The sequence below is a fragment of the Acomys minous genome (assembly GCF_964271855.1).
Source record: "Acomys minous genome assembly, chromosome: 12".
NCBI classification, from domain to species: Eukaryota; Metazoa; Chordata; class Mammalia; order Rodentia; family Muridae; genus Acomys; species Acomys minous.
Genome location: NC_140493.1, coordinates 97939994 through 97959947, shown reverse-complemented (window position 1 = coordinate 97959947; position 19954 = coordinate 97939994). Strand labels below are relative to the sequence as shown.

The 19954-nt window shown below is 47.0% G+C and overlaps 1 protein-coding gene across 12 annotated transcripts in view; it reads right to left on the bottom strand.

The window, feature by feature from the left end:
* Nucleotides 1–1986: 1986 nt before the first annotated feature.
* The window catches only part of TANC2 (tetratricopeptide repeat, ankyrin repeat and coiled-coil containing 2), a gene marked incomplete at its 3' end in the record, with an annotated part of 287236 nt that continues 269268 nt past the window's right edge, over nt 1987–19954 (bottom strand). For 5 of the 12 annotated variants that reach the window (XM_084748481.1, XM_084748489.1, XM_084748488.1 and 2 more), the window contains 7 exons: nt 17245–17420; nt 16850–16982; nt 16284–16313; nt 15354–15445; nt 13513–13659; nt 10946–11046; nt 1987–9309 (listed from right to left, as the gene is read on the bottom strand). In XM_084748481.1, the coding sequence (XP_084604607.1) occupies nt 7341–9309; nt 10946–11046; nt 13513–13659; nt 15354–15445; nt 16284–16313; nt 16850–16982; nt 17245–17420 (2648 nt within the window). Of the gene's footprint in view, nt 9310–10941; nt 11047–13512; nt 13660–15353; nt 15446–16283; nt 16314–16849; nt 16983–17244; nt 17421–19954 lie in introns of those variants that run through there. The other 7 variants (XM_084748485.1, XM_084748492.1, XM_084748486.1 and 4 more) reach the window with 4 other exon arrangements.

The following is a 19954-nucleotide window of genomic DNA, read 5'->3' as shown; positions in this document are numbered from 1 at the left end:
TTGGGTAGGCACTCTTGGGGTAGGTCTCTGAGGGAGCCATGCTGCCTCTAGAGGGCTGGGAAAGACCCGAAGAAGCAAGTTTGGAGGCTGTGGAAGTGAACTCTTAATCCCCCTCTAGCAGGCCTGTGTTTGATGAAGCAGCCTGTGATGTTTCAAGCCATGTGCTTTAAATACTTTTAAGCAAACAAGGCTTCACACACGGAAGCCTTGCTTCAGAAGACCAGTAATGCTTTGATTGAGGAGCTCTTGGGGCTGTGTATCAAGTCCTTAGCTCCGTCTCTGAGTAAAGTCCCACCCAGATGAGAGAACAGACTCCAGGCCCTTTCTTTTGGCCCTTTCACCTGGGCCTTCCAGGCCTGGTTTTATTGTCTTGCTCCAGGGAACACAATGGCTGAGTCCTCAGGGGCTCCATGATCCCCTGGCTTGCTTTTTTAGGCTGGATTCTGCCTGACTTTTCCTAGCCCAATGGAGGAGTAGGGCTCTCTCACAGGCCAGCACACGGGAGCACCTAACCACATGGTTATGAGAAGGCAGCTAGCAAGGGGCAAAGCTACAAGGAACAAGATCCTGTGAAGATATCTGCTGCTCACTGCTTCACTGAGGGGCTTTTTATCTGGACAAATTCTTTTAAGAATTACTTTTTTAGTGGGGCATGGTGGCGCACGCCTTTAATCCCAGAACTTGGGAGGCAGAGGCAGGTGGATCGCTGTGAGTTTGAGGCTGGCCTGGTCTACAAAGTGAGTCCAGGAGCCAGGAGCCAAGGCTACACAGAGAAACCCTGTCTCGAAAAAAAAAAATTACTTTTTTCTAAACTGTACCTTGTTCTATTCTTTCGATGCAAAGTTGGGGTTTTGCAAACTATGTTCTTTTCCTTTAAATTTTTTGTTTTGTATTGTTTGTTTTGAGACAGCCCTGGCTGTCCTGGAACTCTTTGTAGAATCTCACAGAGATCTGCCTGCCTCTGCGTCCTGAGTGCTGGGATTAAAAGTGTCTGCCACCATTCTCGGTTTATTTTTTAGTTGTTAATGAAGCAAACTTTTTCAGACCTAGTATGTGGGTCCTTCTAGAATCCTTGAAGGTGATTCTGGCATGCAGGCTAGCTGGCTGTGCCTGAGTGGGAGTTTTCCTACTTTCTCAGATTTTAGATGTTTGGAAAGTGCACCTAGATGCCAGCAGGATTCTGTTTAGCATAGTCTGGTGTCTGGAGAAAAGTCCCCCTCCTTGCTTGTCTCTCAAGTAGACAAAGAGGTTCAGTGATAGAGGAGTGAGCTCAGGGCTCACCCCACTTAACGGTACTGAGAGTTTTAGGACGCAGTGAGCTTTCTGGTCTCAGTGCAGCACTCAAGCCCCTAGTCTACAACCGGAGACATGCAGACCAATTGCTGGAGAAAAAGTATAGTATAGCCAAGGCTCTCCAGCTCGACAAGCTAGTCTCTGACCTACAGCACAGGCTGTACCCCATCCTTGGACTTAGCACCTCTAAACACAATAGCCAGGCTGGCAGCATACTGCAAACTTGAATGTTGGCAAAGTGATGGTGTTGGGGCGAGCTTCAGCTACCAAAATTGCGGCAAAAGGCTCATTTGAGCCCAGGAGTTCATGGCCAGAGAGAACAGTGAGACCTCATTCCAAACAAGCAAAACAAAGTGACGAGAGTACAGTGCTCCCATGTGGCTGCTACTGAAGAAAAGGCCCTTTTCCCTCTACACATAGCTGCCTTCACTGGGGTCCTACAACTATCAAGGGGCCAACAGCCCCCTCAAGTGCTATCAGTGTCCACCTCAGAGGAGATACCCACCGTTGGTGAACAGATGTCGGAAGTCATGACTCTGAGTCTCTCCCAGCAGAGCAAAGGAGTCATCAGGAATCACCTTAGAGGTAGTTCTCCATGGGGCGGCACCCTCAGCACTGCCATTCCAGTTAGGGGTGAGCTTGGAAGTCAGTTCCCGGGACAGAGCAAGAAGGAGAAAAGCACCGGAGACCAGGTTTCTCCAAGTGTTGACCATTTATAAATAAGTACATTTGCTTTCATACATACAGTTCATTGTACAGATGACGCTCTGTATACATGGGGCAGGAAAATGCATTCATTTGAACTGTTCACATCTATCTCACACAGCTCACAGACAATAAAACTGTTCAAGCAAGTACAGTAAAGAAAATGTCTTCCTTATACACGGGGCTGAAGGCCTCCGCTGGGTGTGGGGCATCCCCACTGCACAAGTTCACGACTGTGTGGTGTTCAATATATCAGGGTAGAGAACAAACATGCATTGGATAATATACTGTACAGAGAAAGTCCTTTACATCTGAGTTATAGAAAACCGAAAGGAAAACTAAGTGCATTAAAGCTTTTTCCAGCAAGTGTCTTGAAAGGACAGCAAAGAGGAATAATCAAAATCATATTAGTACAAATCACTCTTTAATTGTAGACTGTACATGTCTGTACTAATTAAAATCATCTTGGATTTGGAGGAGACGGAACAGAGAGACAGATGCTGCGCTAGATGGAAGGGAGGCCGTGCCTGAGAATGGCACCTGCCCTGAGCCCCACAGGAACTGGCCCAACTCAGCAGGAATCAGCCAAATGTCAAACAAAATAAAATGAAAGAAACCACGACAGGAAGTATAACTTACAGGATTTCCAAAATGACTGTGAATGAAGTGGGTATCTAGAGCCGACATCGCTAAGCCCCCTCCCCCAGTGAATGGGTACACAGTAAGGCAGGTACATTCAAGTACTGAATTCTCCAGAATTAACGCTGTCTGGTCCTGGGGACTGAGGGAGTGAGTCGAGTCCTAGCCAGATTTTATGGTTAGTGACTAGCAAAGGGAAAACCCAGCCATCAAGTGCTATAGAAACAAAGCAGCGAGGCCACGTCCTTCCCACGGAGCAGGTCTACCTGAAACCAGGAGCTGGTGCTGGCTGGCGTCTGCGTGCAGCCTGACTGTCAGTTAGTGTAGGGATCACAGCCAGCAGGAAGAAATGAGATGACAGGTGAGGAAACATGAGAGTAACACTTGATTTTTGGTGTCCAATTATACGTTCATTTGGTACTGACTTTCAAAGCTCTGACTGAGGCCATCGTGTGGCCACAAGCATCTCAGGGTGGCTCAGCCGCTGTGAGGCATTGGACACCAAAATGAAGGTTACCAACACTTCAGCCCTTGAGTGGTCTGTGTTACAAAAGGAGTTGATGAAGACCCAGTGAATATTCAAGTAGCTCTGCACAGTGGCTCCACCAGCCCCGTTGTGCTTGTGTCCAGGCCCCTAGCCAGCCACCTTTTCTTGGGAGCAGCCAGAGCTGAGTTCAAGGCATTGCATGGTGAAGGTTTCCATGACGCGTCTTTGTAGGTAGCTCTTACCCCTAAGCCCTTGGTTCATTGTTAGTCATGGTAGATGGTCAGTCTGGAATTCCCAGAGGAAAAGAAGTCACACCTTTCAACAAGCACGCAGCAGGGCAGTATGCCTCGGAGTAAAGGCGGCAGCAGACTGCTTCTTGAGAACTGGGCAGCCCAGAGCAGACAGGCAGAGTGGGTGGGGCTGCTGAGCACGGGGGAGGCGCAACAGGAGATGGGCACGGAGGCAGCATATCCTGCCACCAGGGTAGCCTGTTCCATTGTGTGGCAAAGATTCGGTGAGCAACTGGTTTTGTCCAAGGCATTTCTGCAGTAGAAAAATAACTATCTTTAATCAAACCACCCAACCATGATACTTCTGGAGTTAAAAAAGTTGGAGCGGAACTGAGAGGAAGGTGCTCATGGGGAGGGATGCTCCTCTACTTACTCATGAACCAGAGACAGGGAGCTCGATTTAACCTAAGTAGATGGTGTTCATTCTGTCCTGCCATAGGTGGCACGGATGCACGAGGACCCCTCCAGACCTTTATGCTCTTCTTCCTGAACCTCCAGTCTATGGCCTGCCTGTGGCACTGGCAGCAGCTCCGCGAAGCCATTCTTTGTAACCAGGTAAGTATGATGCAGAGCCACAGTGACATCTAGTGGTAGAGTATGGTGAAGCACACGTGACACCCACATATCCCACTGCATATGACTAAACTCTAAGGAAAAATACTTATGGATATTAAATTAGATACTGGCTTAAATTTTTTCTATTGGGTATATCTCTGGAATATAAAAATACCAATATTTAGAGGGGATCATAAACTACTATACAATATAAGGGCAGAGAACACCTTTCTCTAAGCTGTTCTGTTTATAATAATTTAGGAAAAGTGATAATCCAGGCTTAACTAAAACCAGCAAACTTGGATATCTGGACAACAACCTGGGATTACTGTACACGATCCTAATTAGTGGAGTTTTCCTGAGCCATCGGGTTTAAGTTCAACACATCTAGAAAGGGGTGCCCGGGAGAGGAACGGGGGGACGGTGCTCTATTAACCTGGGGCTTTAACAGTGCACGTCTGCAACCTGGACAGACACAACAGCAGATACAAAATGATCTCTATTTTGTCCATGCCAAATTCTCATGTTACACAGGTTTTCCCTTTACTTTGTAAATAAACATTAATTTTAATTGTTACTTGTGTGCCTTACTGATCCAGTAAATAAATGAACCATGTCTCAGGAGTCCCTAAGAAAATTGCTGGAAAAGCACTTTAAAATCACTGCAATTATTTTCTTGTGTTTAAAAATTCTTAATCTTTGAGGCTTATATACAACAGTTATTTCTTGTGCTATAAATGCTGTGATCCACTGCTTGATTTCTTTCCTTTTTTTTCCCTTGAAAAACACACTAGAGACAAGAGTGACTCTGCTAATTTCTAATGAAGACATTACTCACATGTAAATATCCAGTATTCATCAGAGTTACAAATTCCAACAGTAAAGTGCGCCCATTTATAGACATGATGCGATGGGAACCCACTAGTGCAAGAATTTTGGGCAAAGGGACACGTTTTGGTGAGAAACCTACAAGCTGAAGTTTGTCACCTGTCACTACTCAAGGGTGGTGTGAAGTGAGTGTGCAGAATTTGCCAGTTTAATTTAAAAATTTTCTTCCATCTTGAAGCTAGATGTGCCTGGCAAACGTTCACTGCTGGGAAGGAGGGCACGTTTAAAATACAGTACTGAGATCAACCATGGCAGTGAAGTAGCAGGGCAGCCAGTCTGCATCCAGGAAGACCTTTGTCTCCCGCCTATAGAAGCTCCTGTTGGTGTTTTCTAGTCAGAGCCCACTTGTGCCCAGGAGTGGCATGCACTCTCTTATGATGCTAGGAAATCACTGTGGTTTGACTTTGACATTTCAGGCAGGGATAGAGACACTAACTCTTGCTTTTCCTGGGGAAATTAGGGACCCTGGGGAAAAGTGTCAGCTAAGATGTATTCTTAGGACTGCATGGCATTCTAACACACCTGGCCAGGTAAGGGAAATGTGGCTTTTCGAGCAGGGAGGAGCACTTTTCTATTTCAGTGGCTCCCTCAGAGGTGGCTCAGATAAAACACCATGGGGAATCCAACAGAGTGGAGTCCAGGCCACACAGGGAGGCAAGGGACTGCTGCTCCCAGCCACAGGCTGATCCCACAGCTATAAACTTCTTCCAGATGGGGAGATGGAGAAACAGGCGGATGAACAGGCAGGAGAAACCATTGGTGCCCATCCTACTCTAGGAAAGTGGGGCAGTTCTTCCTATCAGAGTAAAAACTGTCCTGCTTACAGAGATGAGCGCTGATCTATTTTAGCTCTGCATGTCTTACAGATCCTATCAGAGAACCTGTATTCCAGATAGGTCACAGCTGGACTTTGTTCAAGAAATTGTCCTTCCTGCAGCCCATTACTAACAGTAAGATGCTCCCTAAGAACAAAGTAGCCAACACCCCTGGTTAGTTCGCTGGGCTGAGTTGCTTGGTTTTAAGAGCTGACATGCAGCCAAGGACAGGACTGTGCTACAGCTTTGGTTCCTACATTCTCACTGCCTAAACCATAGATCTCTCAGCTTTTTCAGTCAGGTTGGCAAACATCCACAAAACCTAGAAGATGTGTAGACACTGATGGAGGAAAAGGCCTGCTATCAATCTCATGGCCCTACCCCGGGGCTCAAAGGCATCTCCAACAAAGATTACCCCTCAACTCTCCTAGATAAAAGAGACAACTCCCTTAACAGTGAATAATGAAGCCAGAGGCCTTAAAATGGAATTAATTAACAGTTGACATGGAATGTACTGGCCTGGGAGGAAAGCCTGGGGTCTTTCAGTCCCGAGAGGATCTAAGCAGGTTCTGGAAGAACACATTTCTTCCCAACACCATCCAGGTTGAGACAGTGAGGGTCAGCTGGGTGCTGTTGGCTCCAGCTGAGAGAGAACGCAGCTAACAGGGTTACTGCACCAGGCAGACCTCATAAGTCAGCTCAGTGTTTTGGGATCAGAAAGCACACTTCTTCAAAACAGGTTTCTCTCAGGGACAAGCAAGAGCAGTCTCCCCCACCCGCCCCGCCCCCAAGGCCCCTTTCTCTGTACCTACTCCCTCCTTGAGCACTGGGAAATCAGGAGCTTTTAGTGGCTAATTGTTGGTGAAAGCCTAGAGACTAACTCTTGGTGAGTGCTTTAAAGACACCCACAGGTCTCCCTGGAACTTCCTTGGCTGGCCAACGTATTTAAAGGGCTGGATGTTTATTAAATGTTCCCCAAACCCTTCTTGGGAAACCAACATGGTAACATTTCAGATTATTATAGTGGGCTTTTCTTCCAATTTAGCAGCTTTCTTTCTTTTTCACTCTCCTCTAGACTCCTTTGTCCCAGGGGAAGACCAGCAGTAAAGTAAATGGAGATTCTAGACTTGTTGCCTGCTGGGAGCTTGGAGTCTGGGGAGGAGACCATGGCACAGGAATGCACAAGGTTGGGGTGGGGGGCAGCGGTGCGGCATGTGTAACACTGAGTAAGAGTGCAAGGACAGAGAGGCATCACACACGTCTTAAAGTCTCTAGGAGAAAACAAACCAGAACATCTTACTCTTTTAAAAAGGAAAAAGACATTCACACAACAAGAACATCAGTGAAAGCGATTGTCTCCTGGAAAAGGCTGACCAGTGTGTCTGATCTCCCTGGTTAAAGCTCACAGCACAAAATCTCCTCGTTGGCATTGGAAGAGAGGGAGAAAGCATGTGGTTAGGGCACAGACCCGAGAAACTGAAGTCCTGGCTCCCCAGAGGCCAGCCTGCCAGTCAGCTGCATGCAAAGGATTTCAACATGTGGGCTGTCACCTCTGAACACCACACAGAAACTACGTGAGAAATTAAGCCAGAGAACTGCCTCAGATGTGGAAACCAAGCCTGAAAATGTGCAGTGAAAACATACGGGTCTCACTCCAACAAATGTCTCTTAAACATTAGACTCCACAAATGGTCTCTTTGGTTTGATAGGCGATGTCTGCCCCTGTCGAGAGTCCCGAGACAATTGCCTGTACAGGTTGTCCTGGTATGCCTGAGCCACGGGTAGGGTCCGGGCCACCTTCACATCAGGATAGGAGGAGGCCTGGCTGACTCTTTCCAAGAGGTCTCCACGGGACCCGTTAGCCAGCATCCCATGGGGGCTGTAATAATCGTCCTCCAGCAAATGGCCATTCTGTGCATTGTTGGTTTTGTTATAAAAGGCAATGTTGCTGATGGATGATGGTGGACTAAAGGACTCAGGCTGAGGCAGGTTGCCTGGAGACGTGGGACTGAGAACGGTATCCACTGATGAGACTGCCCAGGTCCGATTCTGCTGGTGAAGGTGGGGGTACTGTTGAGTCCGGGCTGTTTTATCTATGATCCCCATGAATGGTGTGGTCCTGGATCGGGTGGGCTCACTGGGGTAACCTCCCTGAGTGGGAGAGACTGGCGATAGCTCGTCACATGACCTATCATATGCCGGTTTCAGTGGGATCTCCATTTGCTGAATTGAAGAAGAAGGCCGGAAGGTGGGGGTCAGGTTGGAGGTGGACGAGATGCTATTGCTGGACGGAGAAAAGCGTAGGCCTACACTCTGTGAGTGCAGCAGCGGCCTGGGGGTTGGTGGGTGGGGCTTAATTTCATTAGGGTTGACACTGATAGGTCTTCTGATTAAATGTGACACATCAGGGGAGCCCAGCTGGCTGGAGGAACGCTCCAGATCTAGTTTTGAGTGACAGACTGGGTAATAGGATGCTGACTGGCTACGCCCAATCTGTGGTGTCTGGCTGTACCTCATGCCACCTCGGTAAGCAGAGGAGGGTCGCTGTGGCAGGTCTTCCTTGGTCAGTCCTCCATGCTGACAGATGGCACCGGCACTCAGGCTGGCTTGGACATGCTGTACAGGTCTCCCGTCTCCTACAATCCCCCCTATTGACCCCTGATAAACCAGTCGGCTCTGACTTACTCCCATGTCTCCTTGTGGAGACTGGTATTTACTGGCCATTGAATGTGCTACTTGGCCATAGGCTCCTGTTGGGATTACAGTGCTTGAGTGAACTGCTGAACTAGGCTGGTTACTTCTTACAATCTGGGCTTTGGCAGGCTGTAGCCTGAGCCCCTGCTGGGGAACTGCCACCGGAAGCTGAGGCATCTGGTAGGGCCGCTGGGCCATTTTGGATAGCGGAGACTTTGGTCTGCCAGGAAGCTGACTCACATTTGTTTCTTGCTGATAGCGCACAGGGGAGCCAGACTGGGACCTATAGACACTCATGCTCTCAGCCGGAGGGCTGGCCCTGTACTGAGGGCCTCTACGGAGAGGGGAAGGGGGAGGGCTGGGGTATTCCTTGCCTTGCCCTCCCACAGGAGGTGGGCTGAAGCGGTAAGATGCGCCCTGGTGAGCTGGGGAAGTGTGTGGTGGGCTAGGCCTGTAGTGGGAGTTCTGGTGAGTCGGAGACAGAGCAGGCGAGGTGGACTGATAACCTTGTCTAGTGGGCGAACCTACAGAACTGTTGGACCGGAAGTCAAAAACCTGATGAGAGCCAAGAGGTGAGCTAGAGATGTAAGCTGAGTCCCGATGGGCTGGAGAGGAGGGTGGGCTCTGGATTACCGGGAGCCCCTGACTGGGGCGCGCCTCTGTTTGGAGGCCGATAGAAACATTTTCAACATCCTGTTCCAAGTACTCCTCCTCAAACATGTCTTGGACAGAGTATATGTCTTCATGCTGGGGCTCAGGCTCTGCTTCTTCCTCTGCGAGGTCCTGCTGAGGCTGCTGGGGTGGCGGCGGTGGCTGCTGCTGCTGCTGCTGCATCTGTCTGCACTCTTCCTCCACTCGCATCAGAAGCCTCTGGATCTCACGGTTGTTTGGACATAGCTTGATGGCCTCTTTCAGGTCCTCCAAGGCTGCTGCAAACTGTCTGCTTAACCAAATGCAAACACAAGAATGGGAGTTATTCAGAACGAACCGGAACCACCAGGAGCTGAGAACACGGCCACCAACTCAGAGAACAGCATCAGGTGGCATCTGTGGGACTCCAGAGGGTCTATTCAGTTTGATTTATAAGAAGGAAACAAGGAGCCTGCTCCACTACAAGAGTTCAGAAGCATTTCCTAGATATTTTGGCTTTCATCTTCCTTCTGGCCTCTCTGGGGTTAACAGAGAACGTCATCATTATGTCAGTCCAGACAGGCCCTTCAGGAAGATCTCAGTGCCCAAGTGCAGCCTAGGCAGGATGAGGGTTGGTTAGGGTTGTCATTTACAGTGTCACTGTCAAGCAGTTTAGAACAAAACAGTAAGTAACTGTGGTGTTTAAAAACCTTGCTGATCCAGTGTAATTTTTTTTTTTTTTTTTTTTTTTTTTTTTGGTGAGGGGAGGGGTTTGAGACAGGGTCTCTCCATGCAACCCTAGCTGTCCTGGAACTTACTATGTAGACTTGAACTCAGAGAGATCCACCTGCCTCTGCCTCCCGAGTGCTGGGACTAAATGCATGTACTACCATGCCTGTGGAATTTAAAAAATATTCTCAATATTTGGTCTAAACTTCAGGCCTCTTACATCCTAGGTGTGAAGTCTGCCTTCCATTCCTGTTCCTCATCACCTAGCAGCACAGGGTGTCTTTTTGCTAGGTCATAGCCCACAGGAATCAGTTTGCTGACTAGGTGACTGAGTGGAGCAGAGCTTACTCCAAGACTCTCATTTTCAAATGAGGGAAAGAACCGTGGAGATATTCCTCTCCTCCCAATGGAAACTACCTGGAAAGTGGACAACTCACCTTGTGGCAAAAGAACAATCCCAGAAGGGAAGGATTTAACAGCTGGCTTTCTATAAAAAACACCATGCCTTTAGCTAGGCCACTGCTTTCAGTGTCACTAGCCTCGGTTTGGTTTTTGTAGACATGTCCGCCTGGGTCAGCCACAGATCTCAGACAGTTCCTTCTCATGCATGGGAGAAGGCTGGGTGCTGGACAATGATCCTTCTGGAGGCTTTCTTACTCAGTGGCCAAAGCACAGCAGATGAGCACAAGGAATGGTGCCATCTCAGTGCTGGCAGCAGGACCTCTGTCTGTCTGTCTGTCGTGTGTGTGTGTGTGTGTGTGTGTGTGTGTGTGTGTGTGTGTGTGTGTGTGTGTGTAAGTGAGGACAGCCAATGCCATCAGACTTAGGAGAACCCTCTATGGGGGACTAAATAATCTGGGGAGTTCTGTAGGAAAGGAAGAGTCTGTGTTAGTGACTGTCCGTTCTTCCTGTTGAGAAGGCACATGGGCGTCTGGCTTAAGTGGCCTCCTCTTTGCCTCATCATTATCTCTTTATGCCATAGGCTTGGGGCTGAAAAGTGACTGAGACGTGACATAGGCTTCCTGGAACAAAGTGCCATTTTCTATTTTATTTTTCTCCTACAGTGCCTAGGAGAAGTGCCGACTGTGAGCCGTGCCCTGTGTAGAGCTGGCCCCGAGAGCTGGCAAGGGCAGGCACACTAGGTATGCACACCCCGGGTGGCCTCCATCGCCTTAGCCACATCCTCAGACACTACTGTTTCTCACCCTCCCTTGCCTCACCTGCTGCTGCGTTTTGCCCTTGCTCTCGCATAGTAAGCTTCATAAGATTTCGGTTTCAGCTCCAGGGCCTTAGTAGCAAATTCCTCCGCCATTCCAAAATCCTGTCATTACAATAGGTGTGCAGATGAGTCATTGAAGGAACACACAAAAAAAGACAACTTGGGAATAAGACAAATTTTATGTACAACCCTTTGACACTTGCCAGTAGAATGCCTGGGGTTCCTAACATGCCTGGCATGGCTCTACCCATGTGGCCCTCTGCCTTCTGCTGTGTGTCTCTGAAACCACTAACTGAACTTTACTTGTCGAAAGTATTAAACCACTTTTGAGTTTGGTCCCTAACTTTCTAGCAGTTCTTTATAGCTCAGAAGCTGAATGTCAGCCTGCTACAGTGAGGATCCTACAGCCTGAAACCCAAACTCCCCACACCTGAGGAGACAGACACCTCAGGTGGCACTCACTCTGCTGGTTCTCCTTGCTACTGTGCTCACAAGACGGTAGCTTCCTGAGAATGTGCCCCACAAACTCAAGCAAAGAGCACTGACTGGAGCCGAGAGGGCATGGGGTGCCGGCCAGCCAGGTGCAGTTCTCTGGTCCATTCTGTCTCAAGTGGGTTGAACATTTTTCACACCCACAGTTTCAGAGGTAAGCCTAAGCATAATGTAACATTTAAGTGCTGTGTACACTGGACATATAGTAGGTGCCCCATAAATTGTACTTTGTATTTCATAGATGCTTCTCTGGCTTGTTCCTTCTCCTGTTTGATTCCTTACTCAGAAACACTTAAAATTAAAAAGAGAGCGATAAAGAAACAAGCAGACTCTGGGTGTGTCTGGATTCTGAGCTGTCCTGGAGAAGCATGGTTTCAGGGTTACTGGTGCTACCATGATAATCCTCAGGAATAGGGTTGAGGCACACAATACTGAGCCAGCAGAGCCTGTGGTCTTTAAGGTTTACTTAAATAATAAGCTAAAGTGAAAGATTTTAGTCTTCACTGGATATGGTTCTATTTTTGAAATATGGTCTTGTTCTGTGCCCCAAGCTAGCCTAGAGCCTTCAGTTTTTCTGCTTCTGCCTCAAAAGTACTGGCATTACAGACACATGCCACCATGCTTGGCTTAGGCTTTTCTCTTCTGTAAATGCCAAAGCCATGGTAGAGCATGACCGCACTCACAGTTCCTAAGGCAGCAGACAGGGTAGAGTAGGTCCCGAGGCACAGGGAAGTGTTCATAAGACTGTCTCCCCACGTGCAGAGACATCTGGCACTTAGCACAGTGTTGGCTCAGGGAGCAGCCTGGCATCAGCTCTGTTCTGTCCCTCCTGTTTTCTACCTCTCCCTACACTTACCCGAGAGACAGCCATTGTTTCTAGGAATAGGAGTGGAACAACTCTTCTTCCTGGTGCTGGAGACCTACCTGAAGGTCTGGTGCATGCTAAGCAAGAACTCTCATCACTGAGCTATACACCAGAGCATACCTTAAATAACCAATTAACTGCCAGGGGAAAAAAGCCAGCAGACTGGCACACACCGCTTCGCTTCCCTTCATTCTCAGGGGAGGGCCACAGAGAACGTTGGGACTGACTGTATTTTTTCACAGGAGAAGCCTCAGGCAGGACTTTACTATCTTGCCCCAACACCTTCTGCACTTGCACCTCCACACTCTCTCCATGTCTCCACTCCTTTCTGCCTCTGAAGACACAACTGTGTCCTCTGAGGGGGCCATGTCCATCCCACGGCTCTTTCACTGTCAGGCTTCAGGGCTGGAATCAATGATGCAAAGCTATATACGTAAGTCTTTCTGGACTTTAAGGCAGATCCTTTTCCAGGGCAGCCAGAACCTTCTTTCTGGACAGCTGAGTCTCTCACTGACCAAAACTTCCTACTTGGTTTGGGTTACTTCTATCTCCTAGGATAGAACTGTGAAATGCCAGTGACTCTGCCATGATGCTAAGCATTTCCTGTGTCTGAGAGTTTACTCAGCTCAGGAGTGTCTGCATGACAGTGGCTTAAACTACACCTGCAAAGGATTGAGAAGAACCAAGGACAACTAGGGAGGTGACGGATGGCCAGAAGGAATTTTAGCATTTCATCTGAGCAAGAAGGGACAGGCCATACTGGAATACAGAGGTGAGGGAAGAGCCGAAGAGCTCAAGAATGGCCTTGGAGAACCCTTCAAGTCCATCGCCCCGAGGCCTCAACCCAACCCTCGGTCAGATGACTAGGGAGCACACTGGAAGGACAGTGACTGCAATCTAGATGTCACTGCAGCTGCAGTTCTGGCAAGAACTGACTGGACTGTGTGTGGTGGCAACAGTGTTCCAGTCACTTCAGTGAGGATTATGAAAATGCAGAATGCCACAAACTGCTCACAGAACTAGCTTTTCTACAGCTTGAGAAATGTGTATTCAGTGTGAGCTTGTTTCAACTTGCAGATGTCAGTGTTCTGTGAAGGACAACCAAGTTCCAAATGGGGGCACAGAGGCTTTTAGGGCTCAGTATAAGCTAGTGAGTGGCAAGAACTCTCCAATTCCAGCACTGCAGAAAGAGTGGGATTAGAGGGACTTACGTTCATTTTCCTGCGACATCGAGAGAGGTTGAGGAGGAGAGACACTTTTAGCTCCCGGAAGGTTTTCAAGTCCTCACCAAACCCTTCTCTAGGGAATTTCTTCAGAGCATACTGGTAGCGCTGGGCAGCTTCCTTTACTTTACCTTTCTAATGGGGTACAAACGAAGAGCACAGTGTTGGTTTGGGGAGTGGCTGAGAAGAGCTGGTCCCTAACCCTGCCTTCTCTTAGCGGCTGTTATGGGTCACTGTCTACTGCTTCCTTGGAGCTGAGAGGTGAAGTCTAGTCTTCTCTATGGGACTCACATGTCAAGGAAGGGAAGGGGTAAGTGTCTAAAATCACAACCAGAGAAACAAAATTGTGGCAAATGGACCTAACAGCTTCTGAACTAGTCTCAAGGGCTGATCTTGCTCATTGGGAACTTCCTTCTTTTCTTGAACTGCTCTCCTTGGGACACAAAACTTCCTGAACCCAACACTCCAGAGTCAGTGCTTCTCCCTAGGTTCTGGTTTATGTGGCTCCTCTTTGATGCTCTGCTTGCTGTCCTACAGCAGAGAGAATTCTCTTCCTCAGGAGGCATGCAGGACCTAAGAAGGTCTAGCTGTGGCTTCTCTGGCATGATGGTAGGAAACTGTGCCAATTTATCCCCCTATTTGTGATCAGGCATGAGCTAAGGTGGTAGCAAGAAGAGACCCTTGAAATGTGTGATTCTCACGCTGTGGAGACATTTCCCCAAGATGAAATAAGTCTGACCAACTTTGGGATCTTGCTGCAGAAAACTCTGAACTCTTTTTACACTTTGCATCTGAAAGGCTGTATATAAAGTGCAAACAGATATGTGTGGGAGCTCTTTTCCGCATTTCTTCTGTGTAGCTGCAACTCTCTAGGTAGCATCATTGTATTTACCTTTCACCATCTTTTAATTAGGAGAAGTACAGAGTCTTCCAAGGTAGAATTTTGGGTGTGATTAATAATAGCTCTGCCTATTTACATTAGGAGGCATGAATCCTTGCCCTGAGATAGCAGAAATTATCTTGTGACCAAGGCTTAGATTCTTGAGAGTGAAATAAAGGTCAATAAGTATGATGGCTACAGTAATGAAGACCTTTGAATTTATGTGCTTTTATGTGATCTAGTTTGGAGCGAGGCTCAGACTTCCTAAAAGCCATGATTATCATGATGTACTCTAAGAGTATAGGATCAAGGAACTAGAATTCTCCTTAGGGCCTAACACAACGGGCTTTACAATCATATTTTCATCTTTTAGATCTGTAATGTCTCGAGGGTATCTGCTGCTAAAAGCCGGGTTGGAGTTTTTTTTACCTTCAGGGGTGATCCAGTGAACTGAAACACCGTATGCTGATTGACATGGAACCCCAAGAACTTCCTTCTGGCCAAGTGTTTATTAAGGATATCTATTTCTTAAAGACTGTCAGCAAGTGATTTTAACATATATATCTTATTAAAATACTATCATTACTAAGAACTGCCCCCAGGGAGCCCTTCTATAGCCAAAGAGCTCCTAAGTTCCTGATCTTCCCCGCCTTCACCTCTAAAGTGCTGAGATTACAGGTGTGGCTACCACATTTAAAAACTAAGATCAATAAAAATGGTAATACATAGATTGTATAATTTTGCTTTTAATTGCCCACTTAGAAGAGTCCACATAAAATCTATTACCAAAGTGTAAGTGACCAGCATGTGCACGCTGTTTTTGCTCTGTTGTCAGGAAGGCAGGCAACTCAGGACCAGGATTGCTTCTACCTTTGGCTCCGTAGACAAGAATGAGCACTGTCAAACTGTCAAGGGTCTACGCGTGGAAAACAGTTCCCCCCGCCCTCACCTTATAAAACATGTCCCCCTCTTCCATCAGCTTGCTCAACAGGATGATCATGATGTCTGGTTTGGAGGTGGCCATCGCCCATGTGGCTGGACCTGTAGTGTACAGGATGCATGATGGGTAAAGAACTCATACAATGTAAGGTGGTAGGAAGCTAGGTGAAAAAAATTTCCTGGGGGAATTTCTGCTGAGAGAACAACTTGTTCTACAATAATTACCTCATTTTTTAGACCTGGGAGTATTTTAGTGACTCCCACTGCCAAGAAGCTGCACTGGATTTTTTGTATTCACCTTAAAATAAGAATATCAAACTTGTCCAAGCTTGTGCTACAGGAGAGCAGCGATGCCTGGGTGCTGTGTATGGGCACACGATGGCTTAGTTTGGAATTATTTTAAGTCAGAAAGTAAGTTGGAAGAAAGAGCTTATATCACAGGTTACCATAAGGTTAGAAAAAGCCAAAAAAATAATAATTTATTTTCTGTCTGAGATGGAAAACTCCCACATGTAGACTCAGTTTTGAAGTGTGCACTCCATAGAAGGGAAACCTTTTTAAGTACTCCAAAGGCTCCCTTAGAGCTAAGTGCCGAATAAGACTTCCTGGGATTCACTTGGTGCCAGGGGCACAATTCAAATGCCAATAGACATGAAACAAACAAGCATTAATAAGAACGACTTCACTCATGAAAGAAAAGAATAAAGTTAAATTGATTAGTTTACAGATGACTGGAATTATTACCAACTAAGCTTTTCAGTGTTAGTTATCAAAAGTTCAAGTTATTCTCTGCAACAGTCATTTAAAAAATCTTCTTTTAAGGTGAAGTAAATTAAAAGATTAGAGGTGTAGGGAACTCATGCAGGCTAAATCAAAGAGGAGAAGGCAAAGCTGACCAAGCCATCAGACCACGCCTGATGCTGACAGCGGTGAAATATACCTCGTGGGCGACTCGGTAACGTCTGACAACCTTCAAAGAAAGGAGAAAACAAAAAGTTGTAGGAAAGGAAAAAAAAAATGGATGAAGGTGAAAAAAAAAAAAAAAAAAAAAAAGAAAGGAAAAAGCAGCAGTGAGAGGCAGGCAGCAAAAAGCTAGCATATCAGCCAACCCTTGTCTACAGTCTGTGGGGCAGGGAGCAGCTGGGAGAGCAGCAGCAGGGGCTTGAGAGTTTGAAGCACATACAGAGCAAGGGAAAGCAAAGGCTTATGGCGCTGCAGGGAGCCAGGATGCTCACAGGGTGGGGCTACTGCAGAGGCAGCATAAGCTTAGTGCAGCCTCCTGGCTAAGGCTACAAAGGGCAGGGCAGAGTCAGGCGACTCTGGATACAGGGTTCTATAGACTATGGCTCAGATGGTACTCTCTCTGTGCCAGTAGCCTTCTGTTCACTAGGACAGTAATTGGACCAGGGCAGAGGGAGAACTAGACACACTCATACCAAATACCCTGGGAAGCCCGACCACTGGCCCCTGGGCACAGATGGTCAGTATCATCTTTCTTTCTCTTACCTATTTTGGCTCCTTTCTTCAATAGAGTGACTACAACAGAAGTGTTCCTGCAGCCCACCGCCCTGTCCAGAGGACGCATTCCACTGTAGTCAACATGCTCAATCATGGCCCCATGATCCACCAGAAACTGGACCTAGAAAAGGAACAAGCAGAACTGCTAATGGACACCATGGATACCACTTCCTCTTTTCAAACTGCCTTTCTGAACCAGGATATATAAATTATTTCAGGCCATAGTGATATTCTTGGTTTTGAGTAATGTTTTGTATATTCATGTCCTCTGAAGAATCTATGTTAGAATCATCAAAACAGTATTTCACATTTGGTCCTAGATGATATATTGATGGATGACACCTCTATTCTTGCTCTCTTGAGGCCTGCTTAAAGACACTTACCACCTCAGCATCGCCATAGAAAGCTGCCAGGTCCAGTGGGGTGCGGCCATTCTTGTCAGCATGGTCTGTAGCAGCTCCATTGTCCACCAGAGAGCGGACTACTGAGAGATGGCCCTTCAGACAAGCCCAGCTGAGGGCTGTCAATCCTTCTTTGTCCATTAGGGCAATGGAGGCACCTAAAAGAGCAAACAGGAGTCCTGGGTTAACAGGACTAAGGATGCAAAAATTTGTAGCAGAAAGGAATGCTGATACTTCATGCATATATGCTGTCAAAGAACAGTTTTCTTGTTAGTTTGTTTTACAAACAGGGTTTCTCTGTGTGTAGCCTTGCCTGTCCTAGATTCACTTTGTAGACCAGTGAGGACTCGAACTCACAAAGATCCGCCTGCCTCTGCCGCCCGAGTGCTAGGACTAAAGGTGTGTGCCACCATGGCAAAGGTGGAAGAACAGTTTTAATTTCTAGATTTTTTTTCATTGTGAGATGACCCTGGCTGGCCATGGTGGCATACACCAGTAATCCCGAAGTAGGTAGGAGTAAGCAGGAAGATCGTGAGTGTGAGGTTATGTGGATTACACAGTGAGTTCAAGGCCTGCCTGAGTCACAGCTCTCTCTCCTGAGTGCTGTGATTTCAGCTGTGTGCCAGCCCAGCTTGTGTGGTGAGGGGACTGACCTGGAGATTGTGTGAGGCAAGCACTCAGCCAGCTGATCTGTATTCCCAGGTCCCAAATTACAGATTACTTAAAACATCAAAATCACTTCAGAGTTCCTATTCTACAGTGTCCTACAAATAATGTAAGCTAAATAATTTTTGTTTATTTAAACAAAGAAAACCCCAAAGGAATCAGTTCAAAGACCATGGGTAAAGGGAGAATAAACTCTGCAGTGTGCCCAGTGAGTGTCTAATGGCATGCGGCAGACACAACAGTTACTGATGAGGCTCTGCCTCTTCTGTTGCATAGTTTGTTCTGGAACATTGCTTCCTGCCACATCCTAAGAGTCTTTGTCTGTCCCCTCTCATTGCTGTTCCTTTCCTCCAGCAGAAATGAAGATAGATACCACGAAGTCACACTTATTTGGCAACTTGTCTTTCTTTCTTTCTTTCTTTCTTTCTTTCTTTCTTTCTCACGACAGGGTTTCTCTATGTTAGCTTAGCTGTCCTGGACTCACTCTGTAGACCAGGCTAGCCTTGAACTCACAGTAATCCGCCTGCTTCTGCCTCCCGAGTACTGGGATTAAAGGCATGTGCCACCACACCTGGCCTTATTTGGCAACTTGTATTGTGAAGGCAAGAACTACACTGTACCATGGAAGAGCAGCTCTTGAATCTAGCCACCAGTGAGACTGAGGTTGTGGAAACAAACCTTTTTTGAAAGGATAAATCTAAACCCACAGCAATTGTCTTAGGGGGAAGCCCAGCCTTCCTAACTCAACTATCCACCGCTGATCAGATCTGGGCAGTTCTTAAGAAGGCTGGTTCCCTTGAAGAAAAGTGTATCTGCATACAGGTAATTCTATATATTTGAGACTGGTTTGCTAACAGTGTAGGCTAACTGGAATGATGTCATAGTTTCAATGTCTCACTATCCTCTGCTTGATGCAAATCCAGAGGCTCCACTAGGTGGTGCTGCAGTGCTCCTAGTGAGGAGCTTTTTCTACTAGGGCAACATAGGTGGCTGAGCTTACCAGCCATCATCAAGAGGCTGAAATGCTTTACCACTGTGCACCTGTAGGGAAAAAGCACAGCAACTTTCTAAAGGATCCCCCTTAACTTGTTCCCCACTTACCAAGTGTGTATGCTGGAAAGCACCACAGGAATTTACTGTGATAGCTTAACAGCAATATCCTGACTCTCCAAAGAGAACCCTTCTAGCAAGGGTCTCAACTCCCCTTTACCACCTTCGGATTCAAGAAAACCAAGTACCAGCTGCACAGGCTGACAAACGGATGCCTCGTTTTGCCTGCTGTGTTGGCGCACTCCTTTAATTCCAGTACTTGGGAGGAAGACGCAGGATGATCTGTGTGAGTTCCAGGCCAGCCTAGTCTACAGCGCAAAATCCAGGCCAGCCAGGACTATAGTGAGAGACCATACCACTGCCACCGCCACCTCCAGGAGCAGCAGTAAATTAGCCTCTAAAATAGATAAATATTTACTAGGTATACATTAAAAAATTGAAATTTGGCAATTTGGTTTGAGAGAAAGAGTTCAGAATGTGTTGATTTCATAACAATCCCTCAAGCTACAAAGAAAAAAAAAAAAGAATGTCAGAGTTAGAACTCCAAGTTGTATAAATGGGTAGGCTGGGGGTGGTGAGGCACACCTGTAAACTTGGCTCTCTGGAAGCTAAGGCAAGAGGATCACTTTTAAGTTTGAGGCCAACCTTGTCTACACAGTGATGAAACATATATTCATTCGAATGTATAACTAACACACACACACACACACACACACACACACACACACACACACACACACAGTGCAAGAGAGTGCCAAGTATACTTAGGTAGTAATTGAGGCAAGAAATAAATGTAAATTCAAGACCAGCCTGGAATCTTACTGAAAGGAAGGTTAAAAAAAAAAAGGGGGGGGGGGGCAGGAGTGTTGGCTTTGCATTTTCTAATCAATCAAATTAGTAATGTCATTTCTCCTCCTCCCACCCGCCCCCCCCCCCCCATGGGGTTTCTCTATGTCCTGGACTCTTTGTAGACCAG